Source organism: Equus przewalskii, chromosome 16 (assembly GCF_037783145.1).
Source record: "Equus przewalskii isolate Varuska chromosome 16, EquPr2, whole genome shotgun sequence".
NCBI lineage: Eukaryota > Metazoa > Chordata > Mammalia > Perissodactyla > Equidae > Equus > Equus przewalskii.
Genome location: NC_091846.1, coordinates 7,896,678 through 7,917,868, shown reverse-complemented (window position 1 = coordinate 7,917,868; position 21,191 = coordinate 7,896,678). Strand labels below are relative to the sequence as shown.

At 41.7% G+C, this 21,191-nt stretch overlaps 1 protein-coding gene across 1 annotated transcript in view; it reads left to right on the top strand.

Annotated features, from left to right (window-relative positions):
* The window catches only part of FLT1 (fms related receptor tyrosine kinase 1), a 172,680-nt gene that overhangs the window by 121,964 nt on the left and 29,525 nt on the right, over positions 1-21,191 (top strand). The window contains exons 16-18 of the mRNA XM_008536754.2: positions 9,755-9,861; positions 14,491-14,623; positions 19,387-19,491. Of these exons, the coding sequence (XP_008534976.1) occupies positions 9,755-9,861; positions 14,491-14,623; positions 19,387-19,491 (345 nt within the window). The remainder of the gene's footprint in view (positions 1-9,754; positions 9,862-14,490; positions 14,624-19,386; positions 19,492-21,191) is intronic.

Genomic DNA, 21,191 nt, shown 5'->3' with positions numbered 1-21,191 from the left:
AGTGGCACTGTGGAGCCTCCCAAGCTGGAATGGAGCCAGGACTCTGACCATCAGTGAGCCTGACTCACCACATAATGCCAAGCGTGGCCTTTGTTCATGATGTTCAAAGACAGCCCGGAATGTCTTTTGTCCAGGCTCCCTCTCTGTTTCAGCCAAATCCTCCTTATCCTCTGAGGCCAGTTTAGATGCTTTCTACCCTGCAGTGTCTTCCAGAATGAACAGCTGAGTCAGATACTCATTCTCTTCTCTGGTCTTTTCCACCATGGTTCTTGTATCTTTAGTCAGTACTTATTTTATTCTGCCTTTTATTATTACTTAGCCACTGATATTCTTCTCTTCCCTACTGAACTGTAAGCTTTTTTATGAACTGTGTCTGACATATCTTTGTATCACATCCCCAGGCCCAGCACTTAGCAGGAGACTAATATTTACTTAGTACATTTATGTGCAGGCACTGTACTAGACTTTTGACATACTTAATCCCATTAACTTCATAAGAATCCAAAGAAATAAGTAATATTATCTTCAGTCTACAGACGGGAAGATGGAGACTCAAAGAGGTTAAATAACTTGCCCAAAGACACACAACAAGTATGTGGTGAGGCTGAGACTTGAGTCCATGTCTTTGTAAACTGCCAAAGGTTTCCACTCTTCCTCCATTCTTCTCATTCCTGAAGTGCCTTAGGAACTTGTCTGCAAAGCCTTAGCATAAAATTGAGGTTTTAGACTCTTTCAGTTATCCTGTTATTTGGTCTTCTCTCTACCTCCTTCTAGATTTCCTATACTGATTCCTTTTCCCACTAACGTTATGCTCTTTTCTGAAAAGTCAGACAAAGTTAAGAATACTGCTGTTACTGATAATTTCTAGAAGTTTCCATCAGCCTATATTATTTGCTCTTGAGGAAAGGGGAGATAATTTTCACTTAAATTGCCCAATCAGCTGCCATTGCATAATTTCTGACCTCTATCATCTTTTGACCTCATCTCTTAGCCTCCCAGCCTACCTACTTCTCCTCTCACCTTCTTCCAATCCATTCCCCAATCTAGAGTGATCTTTGTAAATAACTAATCTTATGATGTTACTTCCCTGCTTCAAATCCGGCAGTGGTTCCTGATTGCCTATTATCCTCATCCTGGCATACAAGGTCCTCCACAGGCTCTTTCTCCAGCCTCACTCTTATCCTTCCCCACTCACTCCAGCCCTCCAGCCACACTAAATCTACTTGTGATTCCCTGAAGACACTGTGCTCCTCCTAGCCTTCTGCCTTTACACATTGTTTTCCTTTTATTATGAAAAACCTTCCTTACCAACTTGTTCTTCTCCCAGACAACTCTACTCATCCTTTAAAATTCATTTTTTCTCTTGGGTCACTTTCTCTACACCTTACCTCCTGTCTCACCATCATTTTTCTCTCTGTGCTCCCATAGTACTTGACATGTACCTTTAATGCAATGCTTACCATTATTTATTATTCATTTTTCTATCCCAGAGCCCTCAATAAATGTTTGTTGGATTAATCATCTTAGAAAACTACCATTGACTGTCTGAAATAAGAAATATATTGATATATTATTTAGGGCAATAGAGATATGCCAAATTCAATTAGTTGTTAGGTCAATAACTTATTTATTTGCCCAGGAGTATGCAGGATATGAAAGTGTAAGCCATGATCCCTAACCTCAGTGTGCTTTGAAAACCTAGTTGGAAGAAGATTAAGGTGCACATGAAACAATTCGAAAGATCAATAAACATTTTGAGCTCCTCCCAAGGGTAAAGTAGAAACACCAGTTTGTATAAAACAGACTACACAATGCTGCTAATAAGTGCTAAAGGAGCTCATAGAGACAAAAAAAGGATATGGAGAGTGACTTGATCTCTAAAAGAGGATTTGTAGGATGTTGGATTGGCAAGGTGAACAAGGTAGGAAAGGACAGCAAGTTATAAGGCAACTTTGGACCTTATCTACATGGACATCTCCCTTGCAACAACAAAATCTAAGTTATTCTAACTATTTAGAACTAACTATTGGCTGGTCCCTTGACTTTTCTGAGAAATTGGTCCTTCTGACTCATGACCTCTTTTCCCTCATGTAGCATTAATTTTCAATATCACTTAGAGAAATGGTATAATTTGCAAGGTGGCTGCAGACATCTTTTATATATATGGCTCCTTCTCTTTACCCATTATTGCTCCCAACAGCCATGCTTTTTAAGTTCTTGTGTCTGCTTTTTATAGTTTTTCTGCCTTCTTCTCCCTTGCTCTCTTGTAATTTTTTTTTTCTGCTCTCAGAATGACAGCCGTATCCAACCTCTCTGCTTAAAAATTGTGTTGAGCTGAGAAAACAGATTACCTGATCTGCAATCATCAGATCATACCTGAAACACTGTACCCATTTATAAGCCAAGCATAAATAAATGGAGCCATATCCTAATAGGGTAATGATAAAATAGTGCGGGGAAATGAAGATGTTTAGTCTAAAAAAGAGACAACTTGGGTTGACATGATTGGTTTCTTCAAATATTTAAGGAGCTTTCAGACTGAGGAGACATTTAACTTTTATTCTTTGACAGACCAGAAAATATAACTAGACCCAAGGAAGGGAGATGGTGGTAAAGTTTCAAGGAGGCAGGTTTCGGATCCACATAAGGATATAATTTTGAATAGGAAAAAGTTTTGAAAGTTGATATTATGTGGATCTTATGAGTTAGATGCAGTATCTTGAAGGGACGTACTTTGGGTTCATTGAATAAAAATCTGATTCTTGGATGCTGTTCAGAATAGTTGAATGCAGTACCTGCTCAGTAATTTTATCAGTGAAATTGGATTCTTGCTCTAGAGTCTAAATCATTATTCTTCTCATTCTGGTGGCTGTGAAACATTCCCAATTTAGACTTAATTTTCTAATATATGCATATAGACCCTTCACACCAACCTATCTTGTCAAGTTGAGTTTAGGAAATGAAATCAGGCAAATGAGTTGTGTCTATGGCTATGTTTAACAGATTTAAAGAGGTTCATGAATTAGCCAGGAAGGAAACTGTCTGCTCTTTTTATTTCCTTTGAAAAAGGATTCTTATAGTCACAGATAAAACAATGTGTTATTTTTGTATCTGAAAGGATGAGTGGCCTGGGGAGTCCAAGTGTAGCTGCTTTAAATAAGCACAGGTCTTGTTTGGTTTGGACTGTGCGCGCAAGCACCGGAGCACAGGGGAGCTCTCAGAGGGGAAGTTCTAATATTAAAACAACAGCAACAAAACTGTTACTAACCAAATTATTTCTGAAGTTAACATAGCACTCAATAGCCCATGGAACTCAATTGGGACTGTTACAATGAAAGTGCGGCACATTTTCATCTAAGGACTTAAGGTAAATTATACTTTATAATTATTATTGCAAGTAATAACCACATATATAAACATACATTCTTAGAACAGATTTAGGCCTTGCTATTGAAATGCTATTTTAATAGCATTTCTAATTTCACAGGAGGAAACAACTTGAAGAATAATTACCATTTGAAACATTTTTTTGAGGATGACTGATGGATACAAAAAATCATGGGAAGCACAGAAGGACTGCCTCAGGGTCCTGCAGTCTAAAGACTTGAATTGGCATTATAGATGTCGTCTATAACTTCTGTGCCACAATAATTGCAAATTAACGCATTTCAGGAAAGGACTCATACAGCAGGAAGTATAGACTATGTTCTTTGATAAAATTCCAAGAGTAAAACCTGGAAAGCTCGAAACGGAATTGTCTTGAGTATCCAGCCACTCTTTTTATCGCCCTTAGCCAGCTTGCAGTTTTCATTTCTCCTTTCTGACTCTCCTCTGATCCATGACTGTCCTCTACTCTAGCTCCTCTCTTCCTGAATCCTGCCCCCAAACTCACTCCCATGGCTATTCTGGTACTAAGAAGGATGTGATAAACTAATTCACATGAAGATGTTGGAGCCTGATGCTACTCCTCTCATGGGTGTTGGCAATTCAGAAAAGTTTCCCAAGGAGAGAAGAGTTCTCAAAACAGACAGATGAACTTGCTGTTCACTAGTTTCACACAGGAGGGCTGGGGACAGGATAGACATGCCTTTGTACTTCAAATCTAAACAATGACATCTGGCCTTGATCAAGAATTCAAAAAATGGTGATAGAATTCAGTTAGGGTGATATGACATTTTTGAAGATAATTCTTGGGGTAAAATAATTTAAACTCAAAAAAGATTCATCTTAATTCCTCCTGTGGAAACTAGGCTGGTAAAAAATTGCAGGGGGTCAAAAAAGTGGGTTTTAGGCTTAGTGAACTTGCTGTTAGGCTCTGTGAAGGCCTGGGACTATGTAATTATAATATCATATGCTTATTGAACACACAGTGCACTGTTTTAACATAACACGCATTAGCCTACTTAACTTTCCCAATAATTCAGTGAGGATTTTTTCTACTTACAAGTGAGAATCTGAGGCACAGAGAGCTTTAGGACTTTGTCCAGCGTTACAAAGCTAGGAAGTGGCAGAGCTGAGAACTGGATCCATGTTTAACCCTTCTGCTCTCCTGCCTCTCAACCCTAAGGCAGAAAGCCCAGTGGTCAAGAGGACCCACTCTGAAGTGAGGAGCATCAGTGCTCATGAGCTGTGTAACCTTGGGCAAATTACTTACCTACCTGGTGCTTCAGTTTGCTCACTCGCAAAATGGATGTTAATAATGGTATACAACTTTACAGGGTTGTTGTAAGGATTAACACATTTAAAACAGTATCTGGCATATAATAGCAACTTTAAATGTTAGCTAACATTATTGTTTGTTAACATAAACCAAATTCCATTTCAACAAAACTTTTTGTATTATAGTTTTCCTAGACTTAGCCAGTGTCACCCAAATTGTGTTCCAAACCACAAAATTCCTGTTTGACCTAAGGGTTTAACTTGCTATAATAAAAATATGTTACGGGACTGATGTCACATAATAGCAATTTTAAATACCTTTACCAAAAATTACTCTTTCAAATGTACTTCAAATTTAATCTGAATACAGTATTTCTATACATCACTGTCCTTAACAGGGGTTCCAAGTGGTAAACATAGATTCCTAAAAGGCTTCATAAACAGTATGAAGGCCAATTTTAATATTCCAATAAGTCTTAGAGAAATCATATAATAAGCTTAACTGGTGACTGGATTTTAGACAGAATAAGGTAGTGCTACTTGACTGGTCCATGAGGAGAGTCAGCTCTAGGTGTATCTGATTAATTTAATTTTCATCCACATACAAACATTTATTAAGACATCCTCGGGGCCAGTGCTAGAGATGCAAAATTAACAAGAAACATACCCCTCTCTTGAAGTCCTAACAGTTTAGTGGGCAATAAACCCACATAAACAGTTACCTCAAATTAATGACAGGACCAGAGAATAACATCTAAGCCACCCTGCAGAGTGTCAGGTAAATTTCTCAGGGAAAGTGATGACTCAGTTGTCTGCAGAGAATGATCGGTATTTGGGTCGAAGTCTGATTGGTTTTAGAAAGAAAAGACAAATTGTGATATATGCAATATGTTTGAATGAAAAAAAATTCTCTTGTACTTGAAGTCCAAAAAGTGATAAGGAAAAAAAAGGAAAGGGGAGAGAGAGTAGGGAAGGAAGGCTTCAAAATAATTGCTCACACTAGGTTTACGTATTTCGCCTGTGAGGTCGAGTGCTGTTGTCATCTCCACATTGTAACGATGAGGAAGCTGGGGCACTGAGTCCTTGGTCTAAGACAATGCTGGTTGTAGGGTCACATGAAGGCTTCCTGCGCTTTCCTCATGAAACTTGTGCTCACTCTCTGAAGTCAAGGCAGGCCCTGGGGCCAGGAGCCCTGGTCTTTTCCTTGGTGATCTTCCCTAACATCTTAGGAAGCACCACCCAGGTATACTGCATGAACTGAGTTGTCTGGCTCTGCTGCTTGTTGATTCAAGCAGTCTGGTGCCACACAATGCCACACGTCAGGGTGCGATGCTGCCATACCACAAAGCCCAGGCCCTGTACACCCTGCCATCCCCATCAGAAAGGCTCAAGGCAGGGCAGCAGGACACTGCACAGCTGCACAGTCTCCAGACAAGGCACACCACCCGTCGGAACTCAGTCCATCCCCTGGGTGGCACCTTCCTTCCTGTCCCAAGAAGAATGGTATGAAGCCTGGGAGGGTAATTGACATGGAACACTCTGTGCAACAGGGGCAACAATCTGTAATAAAAGGTACAATTACCTGAACTCTTCAAATTGGCCACATTCTTGTCAGGATCCCATATAAAAATAACCTTGTACCATGTCCTAATGCTGGCCTTTCACACACATCATATAAGAGTGAGTCTCTGAGGCCCAGTGCTAACTCCTCATTATTGTCAAATCCTACCCACGTTTCCGCTGGCCTCCTTTCCCCTGCAATGTGCAGCTGGACTATTTCAGGCACTGAGCTCATCAGCTGTCACCAGCCAGTCGAAGCTGGGTCTAGTCAGGCCAGTGTGTAGATGTTTGACCTCTGAGAAAACATCCAAGAGCTGTATAGAATGAGATGCTGCTGACTTAAATCAGTCTACCCAGCATAAGAATATCCTAACAGTTACTTTTAAAATAAAGATAGAGATCAAGCTATCAAATAAGATAGAGATAGAGCATAGCTACTACATTGTATCTTGTAAAATTCTTGTTTTAGTTTTCAGTAAGCAGTGATAGAATATTAAATAGATCTTTCCCTTCTAATAAATGTTTATCTTGAAGATGTGTTTTAATGAGTTGATTCTTTAAATGTGTAAGTGCACACAAACACATTTGATCCCACTGAAAGGAATTTTGCCTGAGTAAGGACTGTGGAATGACTTTGGGGGTCAACTTCCTGCCCCATGGAATGCAGTGAGAAAGTTCTCACAATGGGAGGGAGTCTCTCCCGAGCATTCCATGCAGGAGGCATCTGCAGAGGTTTTATACAGACAGCGCCATGTCTCAAAATGCGATCAACATCTCCAACAGCCAGAGGCCACTGTGCCCTTTGCAGGTCCCAACCAGGTTCCACAAAACTTATTTGCAGCATAAGCAAAGAAGCGTGTGTGTGAATATAGCAAGGCAACATTAGAATTCTCACTATAGTGGAAGAAATCCAAACTCATATTTACTCAAGTTTACAATATTCCCATCGAGAGGATGTGTACTAAGAGAAAGGTTATCATACTTTGAAACTTCTTCGAGGAAGTTGTTTTCAATCAATCTCATGAGGTTCAGGGAAACTTAACCACAAGCTGACACAGCAGCAAATGAAGCTAAATTCATTCATTCACTTGACCAATATTTTCAGCATGCCAGGTACTCTTCCAAACACCAGAGATATAGCAATGAACATGAGAAACACAATTCTACATTCTGCTGCTTCACTCAGAACTTTGAACATACCCATCAGTCCAGACTGAAGGCCAGACTGAGCTCTAGACCATGTCCTTTCACTTACCACTATATAGCAGCACCCAGAACAGAGCCTGGGACACAGGTGGTATCCCGTATGTTTACTGGATTAATACACACAACCAGGAATTTGACTCTGAACCCTTTGAAAGTTTCATGAAATTCTTTGGAGACAAATAAAGCAAAACATAATTTATCCTTTAATTCACTGAGTGGGGATATAAAGATGAATAAGATGTGGCCTCAGCCCTCAGGAAGCTTACATTCTGGTGGAGAAACTGCAAAGGCCAAAGCATAAAGGTTCAGAAGGGCTGGTATACTTAAGAAACTACAAGTATTTTGATGTGACTGGAGCAAGCGGGAGGACAGCAGGAGATGAAGCTGAAGAGATAGGCAACGCTGGGCATAAGGGACCTAAGGATATGGATTTTTATCTCTACAGTGACTAGGGGTGGGGGCAATGATAGAATTTAGGGAGAGGTGTAACAGGATTAAATATATGACTTGGCAAGATCACTCTAGCTACAGAGTGGAGGAGAGACTGAAGGGAGCCCAGCCTGGTTAGGAAGGTAATGCAGTAGTCCAGGTAAGATCTGATGACCTTGATTAAGGCAGTGATACTGGGGTAGGTGAGGAGGTGAAAATTTCATGAGCCATGGAAGCAGAACAGGCAGGACTTTGTGATAGACTGGATAGAGAGAAAACGTCAGTTTCCCCTCTAGATTAAAAGGGATACACTGTGGCAGGGACTATGGCCTACAGGAAGTGTATGTACTTGGTGGCTAATGGTTAAGAGAGAAGAAAGAAGAGGTTCAGGTTTCTAGCACGTGTGTTTGCAATTATTCAGGGCAGAGAGCCTACACTGGCTCCCACTGCCTGCAGCATTTAGTTTAAACTCTCCACACAGACGCTCAGCATTCTCTATGGTCTGGTCCTGTCCTCTATCTTGCATTATACTGCCATCAGTGCCCTAGCCTTCCCAAGTCTGGGTCTTTACTCATACTGTTCCCTCTGCCTATAATGCCCTCCCCTGCCTTCATCTCTGTAGGTCAAAGTCCATTTCAAATGTTACTTCTTCCAAAAAGCATTAGATTCCCTCAACCTCCGAAACTCTTTTTATCTAATTTCTTTGTATTTGCCTTCCATCTCTTGGTTAGGCTGTGACTGAGCTCCTTGAGAGTGACAACTTTCCCTTCCTGCTCATCTTCCTATCTCTTCCAGCCTCCAGCTTTGCCTATAGCAGGACTCAATATGTCTTTATTGAATTGAAACGAAGAACCCCACAACATGAAGTACTCATCTATGAAATGGGGATATTATTGCCACCGACTTCACAGGGTGGGAGTGAGGGCTTGGCACATAATAAGTGTTTGATAAATGATATCATTCACATCATCATTTCTAAAAAGAGTAAGTTTCGATTGTTCTCTGCCTAATGTAATACTAAGCCTCTGTCTCCTTTTAATGAAGTTAAAGGATAAGGGCCTTACTTTAGAATTTCTGGGAAACTGTCCACTGGAATCAATAAGCAGGGAACTACTGTTCTGGCCCACTGGGGCATTCCTTTCCAAATCCCAAAGAGTTTCGTCTCTGGAGGCTTCTCTCGAATACTTTGGGTCTTTTCTTTTTGGTCATGGAGGAACAGAGCTCAGCTTTTGATCTCTGTGATTCTGGGAAATGAAGTGATTGGGAAGAATCCCACTCCAGCAGTCATCTCTTCTCATCTCAGCCCCTGCAGGCTGACTGCTGCAAAGGTCAGAAATAGAGCCCCAGGTGTGGAGAGCGGGATGTGGGTGGTTTGGCCTGGCTGTTCCAAAAGGAGTGAGCAGGCAATTGTGACAGTCCTTGAGTTTTATTTTTATTTTTTAAATCTACTTTGAAGAATTTTGTGAGTCCCAAAGGAGCCCTTTTATGTCATTTCTTTCTTTTTTCTCTAGAATTTCCTCTAAAATCCATTAGGGAGATTTAACATATTCCAGATTTAGGACTTTAATGGGCTTTTGTTCCCGCCTTAATTTTTTCCCATTTTTAAATTTCTCTTCTGATTTTTAATTAGCTATTTCTGGGATTACAAAGTTTGCAAACTTAAGAGCAAAATTTCTCTTGACAGTCTTTTAATTTACGTGCGATTTACTGTGATAATATTGTGGACCCTGCCTGACTCAGAAGGTAAGAAAGGATCTGTCCCAGAGACGAATTCTTGTGCCAGCAACTGCGGTCACCATGATGAGCCATGTAGGGGCACTGGACCGCTTTTATAAAACCACAAAGACCTTAAGTTTGAGAATTGCTTTTTAGCACCATCTTGGTGTTTTTCTCTCTCCAGGAACCTCGGACAAGTCTAATCTGGAGCTAATCACTCTGACGTGTACGTGTGTGGCTGCAACCCTCTTCTGGCTCCTATTAACTCTCTTTATCCGAAAACTAAAAAGGGTAAGATCATTTCAGATGAAGTTCTATGCTCCAATTTACATAATATTCTCAAAGCCCTGTCTGATGTCTAGAGCGGGCACTAAGCAAATGTTACACCCTCTTCTTCCCTTTTCCTCTTGTTCCTGTCTCTGACCTGGTGAACACTGAAAATGAATCATTCGAATGTCTCTCAACCACAAAGTGGGATATTAAAAAGAAAAGCTAGAGCAATGGACAGATTAATATTTCCAAGGGACAGAACGGATAATTTTGATATAAAATATGTAATAGGGGGCCAACCCCGTGGCTGAGTGATTAAGTTCGTGCCCTCCACTTTGGCGGTCCGGGGTTTCACTGGTTCGGATCTTGGGCGCGTACATGGCACCACTTGTCAGGCCATGCTGAGGCGGCGTCCCACATAGCACAACCAGAGGCACTCACAACTAGAATATACAACTAGGTACTAGGGGGGTTTGGGGAGAATAAGAAGGAAGAAAAAAAATGTAATAAAGTCTTTAAGTTAAATTCAGCATGGGACCTGTGAAGCCTTCATTTTCTTAACCTCACTCTCCACTAAGAAACAAAAAGGAAAAAGCAAAATAAAGACCCACCTCTGACTTATCTCTCATAACATTATGGAAGCACAAAGAAGTGCACTGCTGTTCCATACTCTTTGAGCCCCACAATACAGTTAAGTTCTTTGGAGTGTGAGGTTCAGGTTGGAAGTCAAGACATCAGATTTCTATAATTACGCCTGCAGCACAACCTGCTTCTTTGAAGTTCAGTGGGGAGTCAACACTCACTCACTCACTCATTCATGCCTCAAATATCTCCTGTGTGCCTGCTCCATGCAGAGTGCAAGGCCTTGTGTAAGGCTCTCTGATGACAGTGGAGCAAACACTGACGTGCAGTCTGTGGAGGAGACTGTCCTTAATCAACGACATAGACAAACGTAAAACTGCAACTAGAGTCAGCTGACCAAAAGATGTGTAAGGGAGTTGGTCAGGCAAAGAAGGGAGGGAAAATTGTTGCAGGGAGAGAGAAGAGCAGGTAGGAGGCTCGGGCAGGGCAGAGGGAACACCATGAGAACGAGAGACTGACAGAAGCCCGTGTGGCTGCAGTGGTGGGAAGAAGGTGTGAGGTGAGGCAGGAGAGTAGAGGAGAGGAAAGGCTGCACCACTTGACCAGGCAGGGCCTTGTAGGCTATGATAAGGAATTGAGTTTGTATTCTAGAAGCAACAGGAGGCCTTGGGTGGAGGGGGTTGTTAAGCAAAGGTAGGCGATTCTAATTGTGAAAGATTTGTGTCTGGAAAGCTTATTTTGGCTGCTGTGAGGACAACGGACCAGAGGGGGCAAGAGTGAATAGAGAAGACCCTAGCAGAAGACTTTATAGCAGTCCAAGTAAGAAATGATGGTAGCTTAGTCTAAATGATTAGAGTCAAGAGATATTTAGGAGGTAAAATCAACAGGACTTGAAAAGTGCCAAGAAGGCCTCCTCAACTTCTAGAGCTTTATTGGCCCTTAGCAATGTGTCAGATCTCGTGGGAAGCTCTTTATGTAATATCTCAGTTAATCCTTCCAAAAGCACAAGGAGGTGGATATATTATTATTCCCATTTTATAGAGAGGGAAACTGAAGCTCAGAGAGGTAAAGTAAGTTGCCCAAAGTCACAAAAATAGAGCTGGAGCTGAGTTTTGAACCCAGGTTGTTTGATCTTAGACTTGATATTCAAAACCAATTATAGCGTTGGTATGAGAGGCAAGGCTAGCAGCCATCCTCTATGGCAAATACGTAACATCAGGCGTTTGCTATAATGAGTGACTGGTTTTTAGACACGACAATTAAGGCCACTGCTTTAGAAGGAAACGAAAGTCAAACAATAGCATTTTGAAAGGGGAGATACATCATATATGGAAACAGATCTAACAAAAGCAAAACTTGCCAAATCTGTACGGGAGGTACAAAGGCTATAGGAGTTCAAAGGAGGAGAGGGGGAGAAAAAACTTCAGAGAAGGCAAACTTTAGAGACAGACTTTGAAGGTTGTGGCTGGAAGGAAAGAAGCAGAAAAACACAGCGCACCCTACTCCTTCCCACTCCTCAGAATAGGGCAGGAGTCTGGTTATTTTGCATATACGAACATAGTGGAAATAAAACTGGAAAGGTAAATTGAGAATAAAATGAAGAGGTTCCTTGTATTTCAAAAAATCTATGAAATTTTGATGTCAATAATAAAGGATGAGAGCAAGAGATTATCATCTTAATAACAGAGTGCCTATGAAATTTAAAAAGTGGTTGTGGAGGAAAAGAGGAACAAAGCATCAAAAAATATTACCAGGGGGCCGGCCCAGTGGCGCAGCGGTTAAGTTCGCACGTTCTGCTTCTTGGCGGTCCAGGGTTCGCCAGTTCGGATCCCGGATGCGGACATGGCACCGCTTGGCAAAAAGTCATGCTGTGGGAGTTGTCCCATATAGAGGAAGATGGGCATGGATGTTAGCTCAGGGCCAATCTTCCTCAGCAAAAAGAGGAGGATTGGCAGTAGTTAGCTCAGGGCTAATCTTCCTCATAAAAAAAAATATTACCATGTGCTTTCTCTAACCACAGTGTAAATTCCTCATTGATAAAGACTGTATTTTATCTTTTTATCCTCTGCTGCATGGCCCAGTGTGATAATTATAACTAACATTTATTGATGTTTACTATATACAAGGCCCTGTTCTAATAGCTTACATGGATTATTTCATTTAATATTCACAACAACTCTATGAGATAAGTACCATTATTAGCACTATTTTATGGATAAGGAAACTAGGCTTAGAAAGATTAAGCAACTTGCCCAAAGTTATGTGCTGGTCAGAAGCTGAGCTTCAAATCCAGGCAGTGAGCCTCAACACCTGGGCTCTGAAGCACTGAGCTGTGCAAGTTCATGCCAAGCACCTAGTAGCTGCTCAGTGTTAATGTCAACTGAAAGAATAAATATTTGTCCACTAAGATTCTACTATCGTATTCTCCTCAAAGCTCTTAAGGTTTGTTTAGTGTTTCCTCTCATCTTCCTTATTGAGATAAACCACAAAATTGTGTAGATGTCACATGGGGAGATTGTCTTCCATTGCCTGCTCCCTTGCCTCCACTAACACCTCTGCCAACCTCCCCTCACATCCTGCAGAACCTGGGATGTCCCTTGCTAGGCTTCAGCTCTCCTATGCTCTTTGAGGATTTCAGATTATTTCTCATGGACTTGGCTATATTGGACACTGAAAAGTTTAGTCATAAAGCCTACTCCAGCAGTGTCTCTAATGAACACCCAGCACCCTGGTATAGGAATCTATAGACGCACATGAGTGTCTGACAGGCCAGGTCCTTAGAGTCTAACACCACTGGCAAATGCAGTTTGTGACAAACGTGCTCCATATCTGTTTTCTACTCTTTGTGGAGGCCAGGCAAATCCTTCTACTTTGAGTTCTTTGTCACACATTTTAGTGATAATTTCTGTGAGAAGGAGACTGATTGTAAGTGATGGATGAGGTGAGCTGTGACAGCCCAGAACAGGGTGAGTAAGGGCTGAAGAATGTGGATGGGTGTGAAATGGTGTTTTTGGAGAGGTTGTCTTCTCTACTGAACTCTGATTCTCTTTAAGGAAAGGCCTTGAAAGGAAGGGCCCCAAAACTCATTTAAATGAAGTTTACATAACTTCTAGGCAAGAGTTATCAAAACCTACCTTATATGGGCAAGCATACTTCTTTTCTGTTCTCTCACAGAAACGTAGTCATGAAATCTACAATTAATTAACAGGAAATCCACCCACTGATATAAATCTAAGACACTAAATGTAAATCTAGTTATCTACGATCTGAAATAAAGGGTATTTTCTGGGCTTGATGTGCATTACCAAGATGAGACACTTGAAGGCAGATGCCATCTTACTTACTTGACATCCTACCAATGGTCCAACGAACTCGGAGCATGGCTTTAAGTCTTATAACCTATTTACTCCCTGGCCTTTGAAATAATCAAACTCTATTTCTTACTGAAGGGTAATCTTAATTCTAATCTCACTAATGGACCCTCCATTCTTTTCAAGTAGCTGCAGCAACTAAGAGGCCAGGCCTTTTGAGTATATTTAAACACTTCACATGAACTGTGCCTCTCCACTGTCCCAGGGATCTTGGGCTTACTTTGCCACCTCTGGCTTTTCTTGCAAATGTGGAAAAGTCACATCATAGACCCCACTGCTGGCCCATCTGTCATGTATATTCCTGCTTGTACAGAATGGCCACAGAATGTTATTTTTAGTCATTGGAACGATTTTACAAAAATGCTATACATTTTTTAGAGAAGGACTTTCATGATAATTGTTTAGCAAGCAATAAGGTCTCTGGAGAATCTGAGTGCATTTTATCTGAGATAGGATGGTGGAGCTAGTACTACAGAATTTTAGTGTGGGAATAATAAGGGGTTGTTTAATGGAAATTGCACGCTCAAGTGTGATGTGCATATGTGTATATGGTGAGGTACTTTCTGTACCCAACTACACTGTTTTAACCAAATGAACCAAAATAGCAGCAGATGTTGCCAGGTATTGTTTTAAATTGGATAGCTGGTGTTTTTAAAGTTGTTTCCTTTTGGTGACTTGAGATCTCTTTATTTTTCAGTCTTCTTCTGAAATAAAGACTGACTACCTATCAATTATAATGGACCCAGATGAAGTTCCCCTGGATGAGCAGTGTGAGCGGCTCCCTTATGATGCCAGCAAGTGGGAGTTTGCCCGGGAGAGACTTAAACTGGGTAATGTATTTGTTCAACAGATTCCTAAGTCCATACAGAGCACCTACTACAAGCAAACACTGTGCTTTGAGAGGCGCAACAGTAAACTGGGCTGGGGACTCCGCCCTCCAGCTGCTCACACACTAGCAGGGGAGACGGACACGGAGGTAAATTATCCTAAGAGAATGCTGAGACAACAGGACGAGGGTACAAGGGTGCACCTGCTCATTCTTCCAACAGTTACCAAGCACCTTCTCTGAGCAGCAGGCACCCATCTAAGCTCCGGGGATGTAAAGGTGTTTGAGTCTCTTCCCTCAAAGGGTGAAGGAGACAATCACAAGAGTAGGGAAGGGGAGGGAGGGGATCAGTTTCATCAGGAGGCTTACAAGTATAGACACTCTTAAATAATGAAACTTTTGAGGAGTTAGAAATTTATAACCCAGAACACAATCCAGGATGGCGAGGAATAGTGAAATCAAACTTTTGGTGAAAGAGTTGGTGCTCTTCAAGGCTGTGGATCAAAAAACCCCTCTGTGCAAATCCACAAGTTACATACTTTGAATTTCCCTGGGTGTTTGGAATGTCTAGACAGAGAAGAAAGTCCTAAGGGGTCATTTAAGTTTCCTTTTTGAAGAGCAAGGACTATTGTTTTCCAGGTAACACAGATGTTGTAAACACTAGGCAGTTGTGCTTTCCCTCAGCTTAGTGCACCAGTTCCTCCAGCTCAGACATCACAATGCAAATCCATCTCCAGCCCGTCGTGCTACAAAACAATAGGAGCCTCAATTACGCTTGCCCAGAATATTTGGATCGTGGCTTCTAAAAGTTTTCCACTCACTCCCATGTGTACGCCAGAATCATTAGTAGTTGGAACTAGGAAAAGAGATCATGGATCCAGTGTTTCTGGAGCTTGTCACTCGCAGTGTAAAGTTTCTGTTGTTCCAAATTCAGCTGCATTGCCTCCACTTTCCCCACACACAGACTACATTGGGGTGGGGGTGTGAGGGGAGAAATGGCTTTTCTTGTTCTCTTGGGCCTTGAAATGATTCCACTTACATTTCTTCCTACATGAAAAAGAATACTTGGCCCCAAGAGTATGTTCTGTTTGGCTTGGGGAAGAAAACTGGAAATCAGTAAAAAGCTGGAAAGACACGCGAAAGCCAGCCATGGCTGTTGACAGAAAAAAAACATCGACTAAATTTAGAGTAGTTAAGGGCAGGTGGCACACAAGATGAGTTCCTTCTGTGAGTCTAAATTATATGGCAGCTAGCCCAGCCCCTCAGTAACCTTGGCAGGGAACATGGGATAATTTTCCCATAACCATAAGCCATTCTCAGGCCATGTTGCTTTCCAGGGTTATTAGTCACAATCAAACATGCTTCTTCCAGTACAGGATACATGAGCTTTCTGTCCCATTTCTTCATTCCTTGGCCTATTATCACTGTGATCCATATCACATCGAGGGAGATTGCTAACCCTTTTAGCAGAATTCCTCTGGGGGCCTATGGGTTTAGATAATCTCATTTCAGGAGATTCTCCTTGTTGAAGATCTTTCTTATGGTTCTTGTTCTTCCTGGAGTTGCCAGATGCTATGATTTGACTAATGTACATGTGAGTGTCTCTGATGGGTGAGAGAAAGTGTCGAGTCAGCTAACTCTTTTAATGCAAAGCATGGCTGCAAGGGCCAGAGGAATGCTCCTCCTTCTAACGTGGGAGCAAAGAGGCCCAAGATTTTTTTTTCAGCCAAATAAATGACAGAAAGTATTCTGAAATAATGTCTGGCAAGTGAAAGTAACCAAGATTTTGTCTGGATGCATGGAGAGAAAAAGCTGGTTTTATGGGCAGAGTTATAGTGGGGTTATAAATGTAAAGAAATATACAGACTAAGCTGCATCTGATTTCAGCTGTACGTACTCTGTTGGTTACTATTAGCAGACCTGGTGGGAGAAGTGAGAATGTATAGGAACTGATAGATTGATACAGTCAGAGCTTGGGTCAAAGGTGTTGCTACCACTGAAATTCCTGGAATCCAGGAACTAAAGAAACCTGTTTTGTTAGTGATTCCTCACTAAACCTAGAAGAGAATTCAGCTCCTATAAATTTATCACAGGAGTTGGGATAATTTCTGACACTGCATCTTTCAATTGGAAAATAAAGTCAGAATTACCTAATATGGGAAACAAGACAGGGAGTCTGGAATTTGGCAAGTGGATGGTACCTAGGCAAGTGCTGCCTCTTGTAAGACCAGCCTTGGATGCCAGAGAGGGGCTCAGCTCTATGCTGCTGTGCACTCTCCCCAGAGTGTCCCAGGGACCCTGGCCAGCCAAGGACATTCTTGGAGGAGATTCTAGTATCCTTTTAGTGTATGACAATGACCTAGCACTTTTCCAAGCTTGTTAGCGGCATGTAGGTAACACCAAAGAGGATTTTAAGGGAAAAGAAAGATCAGGCAAAGTCAAGTCCGGTGTGACTGGGCTCCCCTGAAACTGGAAACACAGGTCTGCAGAAGGATTCCAATGCATCAGATGACTAAAGAGCCTGTAATAGCTTCATACTATTTTATGAGGCAGCAGTCAGATTCCAAAAGAATAAATGCAAAGACTGGGGGAAGCCAACTGAGCATGAGCTTATCCTCACTGATAGAAGCAAAGCCCCCAAACACTTGTTAAAATAAAGTGTGTTGTGACAGCTAAGAAGGGAATGTGTGGGGGCTGAAGGTGTGGAAAGGAAAAGGATACCACCTGCCCCAAAGAAGCAAGAGTCTTCGGACTATGTGGAAAGGGGCCCCAGGATGGAGACTATCGTAGTATTTCTCAGGCTTAGGACACTTTTCACATTAGATAGAAGAAGGCACTGCAGAAGAGAAACATTGTTCTTTTATCCTAAAAAAGCAAGGAATAAGCCTCCAACAAAAATGTACCAATTTATACAACTCTGGAGAAGCTATCTGCTAGTGCGCTTTCCATACAGGATTTCAATATCCAGCACTTTCAGGGACCAGCCAAGGCTCTTTTATTTAAACTAAGAGTTCCCATTCTGGTGTATCTCTTGTACAATTTTATCTGAAGAAGGAAGCAGAGCCTACATCCCTGCACAAGGTGCCTGCTCTGGGAGGAATGGTCTTTATCAGTCACCACAGGTGTCTGTTTGACCTGAGGAAAAGTATGTAATTTCACCAGTGCTCCCCTCCCAATGCAGAGTGCATCCCTCTGAGATAGATGCAAAGAGGCTCTTATAATTATATTAGTAACTGAACTTTTCCCATGCCCTAACGGGATGCCTAGAGTGGCCGGAGTGCAAGATCCTAAGCAGAGGCAGGGTGAAGACATCTTTGTTACTGGATAGTTGTGCATAAAAATATAAATGTTCTAATATGATGAGGAAGTAGGAAAGCTTCATTACAAGTGTTACAAGAATCTTAGAAAAAAAAAAAACCTGTCCTTTGGGGAAAGGGACTGGAGTATGAGGAAGGAAAGAGGGTAGGTTGGATAACTAACTGAAGGCACGTTATCAGAACAGTCTGAGAAGGAGAATTTGGTTGGGAGAGGAGGTGTTGTGTTAAATTAACACTCTACTAGATCACCAGTTTATTATAAAAGGATGTAACTCAGGAACAGCCAGATGGAAGAGATGCATAGGGTAAAGTATGGGGAAAGGGCATGGGGCTTCCAATGCCCCTAGGAGCATGCCATTCTCCCCAAATCTCCACGTGTTCACCAGCCCGGAAGCTCTCTTAACCCTGTCCTTTCTGGTTTTTGTTGAGGCTTCATTACATATTCATGACTGATTAAGTCATTAGCCATTGGCAACCGATTCAACCTCTAACCCCTCTCCCATCCTTAGAAGTCAGGAGTGGAACTAAAAGTCCCAACCCTCTAATCACGTGGTTGGTTCTCCTGGCAACCAGCCCCCATCCTTAGGTGGGGGTCTAAAAGTCACCTTATTAAAACAACAGAAACACCTTTATGGCTCTCATCACTTAGGAACTTCCAAAGGTTTTAGGAGCTCTACTGCCAGAAACAGCATGAAGACTAAATATGTATTTCTTATTTTAAATCACAATATCACAGAGGCTGAGGAAAGAAGCATGTTAACAATCATTATAGCATAACATAATGGGTACCATGAAAGAAACCACGTTTTGTTATTGCATCTGGCAACCACCTCTCTGTGGTCTAAACAAATTAGACCAGTGGCTGACAGGCTCATGTGCTGAACCATGAAGATTTGTAATCACCATGTAAAGACATACTAGAAATACTAGGAATATTTTCTTTGGCAAGGAAGTCTGAGAAATGATTTAGTGATTATTTTTTAGCTATGAAGCACTATCATAACTAATAGCAGTAACCACCATTCTCTCTCTCTCCCTTTCTGCTGAAAACAGATCAGAAGAAATGAACTTAAGTGGCAAGAAAAGGGGCTTAGGTTAAACACAGGGAAATCTTCTTGGTATTAATGTCAATAAACAGTTGAAGAGACCCCTGAGGATTTAGTAGCCTCTCCCCGCAGGCGGACTTCGTGAAGAGGAAACTGGCCACCTACCTGCACTTAGCCTAGCTGTAAAGGATGAGGGCACCTCAGAAGCACAGTAAAGAGTTGGAAGGAAGATACTCCAGAAATGTGTCCCTTACTTTGACTCTTTAGGGGTCAGTTCTTTGGAGATTCCGTTAAAAGCTACATGCCTCACACACACACATAGGAAAAAAGGCCCTTCCTTCCTGAAAAAGACAAACTCACCCTGTTGGCTTGGCAAACAAACCAATGTGTTCTTTTCATTTTAGGCAAATCACTTGGAAGAGGGGCCTTTGGAAAAGTGGTTCAAGCATCTGCATTTGGCATTAAGAAATCACCCACATGCCGGACCGTGGCTGTAAAAATGCTGAAAGGTATGGATGCTGTAGTTTGGCTTTCAACTGACCCATCACATTCCCTAAATATTGATACACGTTGGATATGACCTAGGAACACATACAAGCTATTTCTGCTCTAGCCACGTAAGTTTCTTCTACTGCTGGAAGCCCCTTTACTTGAGGAGTTTTATAGATAAGGCTGGCAAGAGCTCAGAATAAACCTTGTAAATGAAATAATCCAGCATTGTCCACAGGAAAACAATTTCTATCACCTCAGAGATCTTTCTCCTATCACATCTCAGACTCTAGACTACCAGGGACTTAAGCCCACTGTATCCATGGGTACAAAATTTTGGAACCATCCACTATGACATTACAATGGAAACTTAGCTGTACATTATAAATCCCAAAGGCTTAGCAGGGGCTTTATCTAACTATACAGTGAAACTATGAAGCTAGAACGATTGAGTTAATCAGAACTCTAACCTATTTTATACTGGCAAATCCAAACCATAAAACATTTCCTCTTTATAAATTAAAAAAAAAATCAAATTATCTTTCTAGTGTCGAAAGATACCACCACTCTGTGAAGCAGTGGGAGGTAGAGCCAAATCACGCAGTGGTTTATGACCACCACCGCAAGACAGACTGAAAGTGAAAACTGCGTAAACCAAACATCTCAAAGACTCATAGGTCCTTTAAAGTGACGAAAGTACTTCTTGTCCTCATTTGTGATGTAATTCTCATGTTACTTCAATGTGTTTTAAGATTCCAAAACCAAAAAGAAACAGGATTGAAAACCCAAAGGGCAATTTTCAGTTTTCCAAAGTCTCCAAGATACTGCCAGGGGATTTTAAGGCATAGGAAGCTATGCCCCCAACTAAGCAGGTACCTAGCAAAGGCTCCAAGAGAAAGGGCCATTTGCTTAGAGAGGCTTTATAGCTCTTCATTTTCTTCTAGTATTGACACCATCATTGCAACAGTTGATGTAATGATATTTTCCACCTCAAAATACAAAGAACCTGACAGTTCTACTCTGAAAGTAGCCAGAAAAGGAGTTTTGCATCTACAAGTCAGGACTTTTGTTCGAGGTGGACTCAACAGATGATGGCAGGCAATTTTGTGAGAATACCTGCATTCCAGCACCCCACCCCACACCCCTCACCCCAGACTGTGAAGAGAAGAGGCATCAACATGTCATCTATGTAAGAAAGCACCAGACTAGGTACTTTAGGATATTAGGTTGAACCACACGAAATTGCCATTTTTGTTATTTTTCTCTCTACAGCCTTGTGAGGTAGATATTACTATCCCAGTTTGCAGATGAAGAAACATGGCCCAAAAAGGTTAAACAGCCTCTGCAAGGCCACACAGCTCACCTGTGCAAAAGCACAGGTCTGAGTGCAAGTCTTCCAGCTCTGAGTGCAGTACTTTCTCCCACACCCCAGTGCCACAGAAGACAGGCTGAAAAGACCCAGCCTTCTGGAAGTGGCCAGTTGCTCCAAAAGCCTCCAAATGATCCCGGCCTGTGTTCTGGAGGCAATCTAGTATCCAACCTTGAGATAAATCAAAACTAAATCTGAAAGCACTGCTTCCTCAGCTTGTCCCACTTCCCTCCTTACTACCACACACTGCCTCTAGGATAGGCAAGTCTGCTGTCCATCATTTTGGGTCCCAGATAACACCTGTGGCCCTGCAAACAAATGGACAATCTAAGCGAAAGAGCCTGGTTTTTC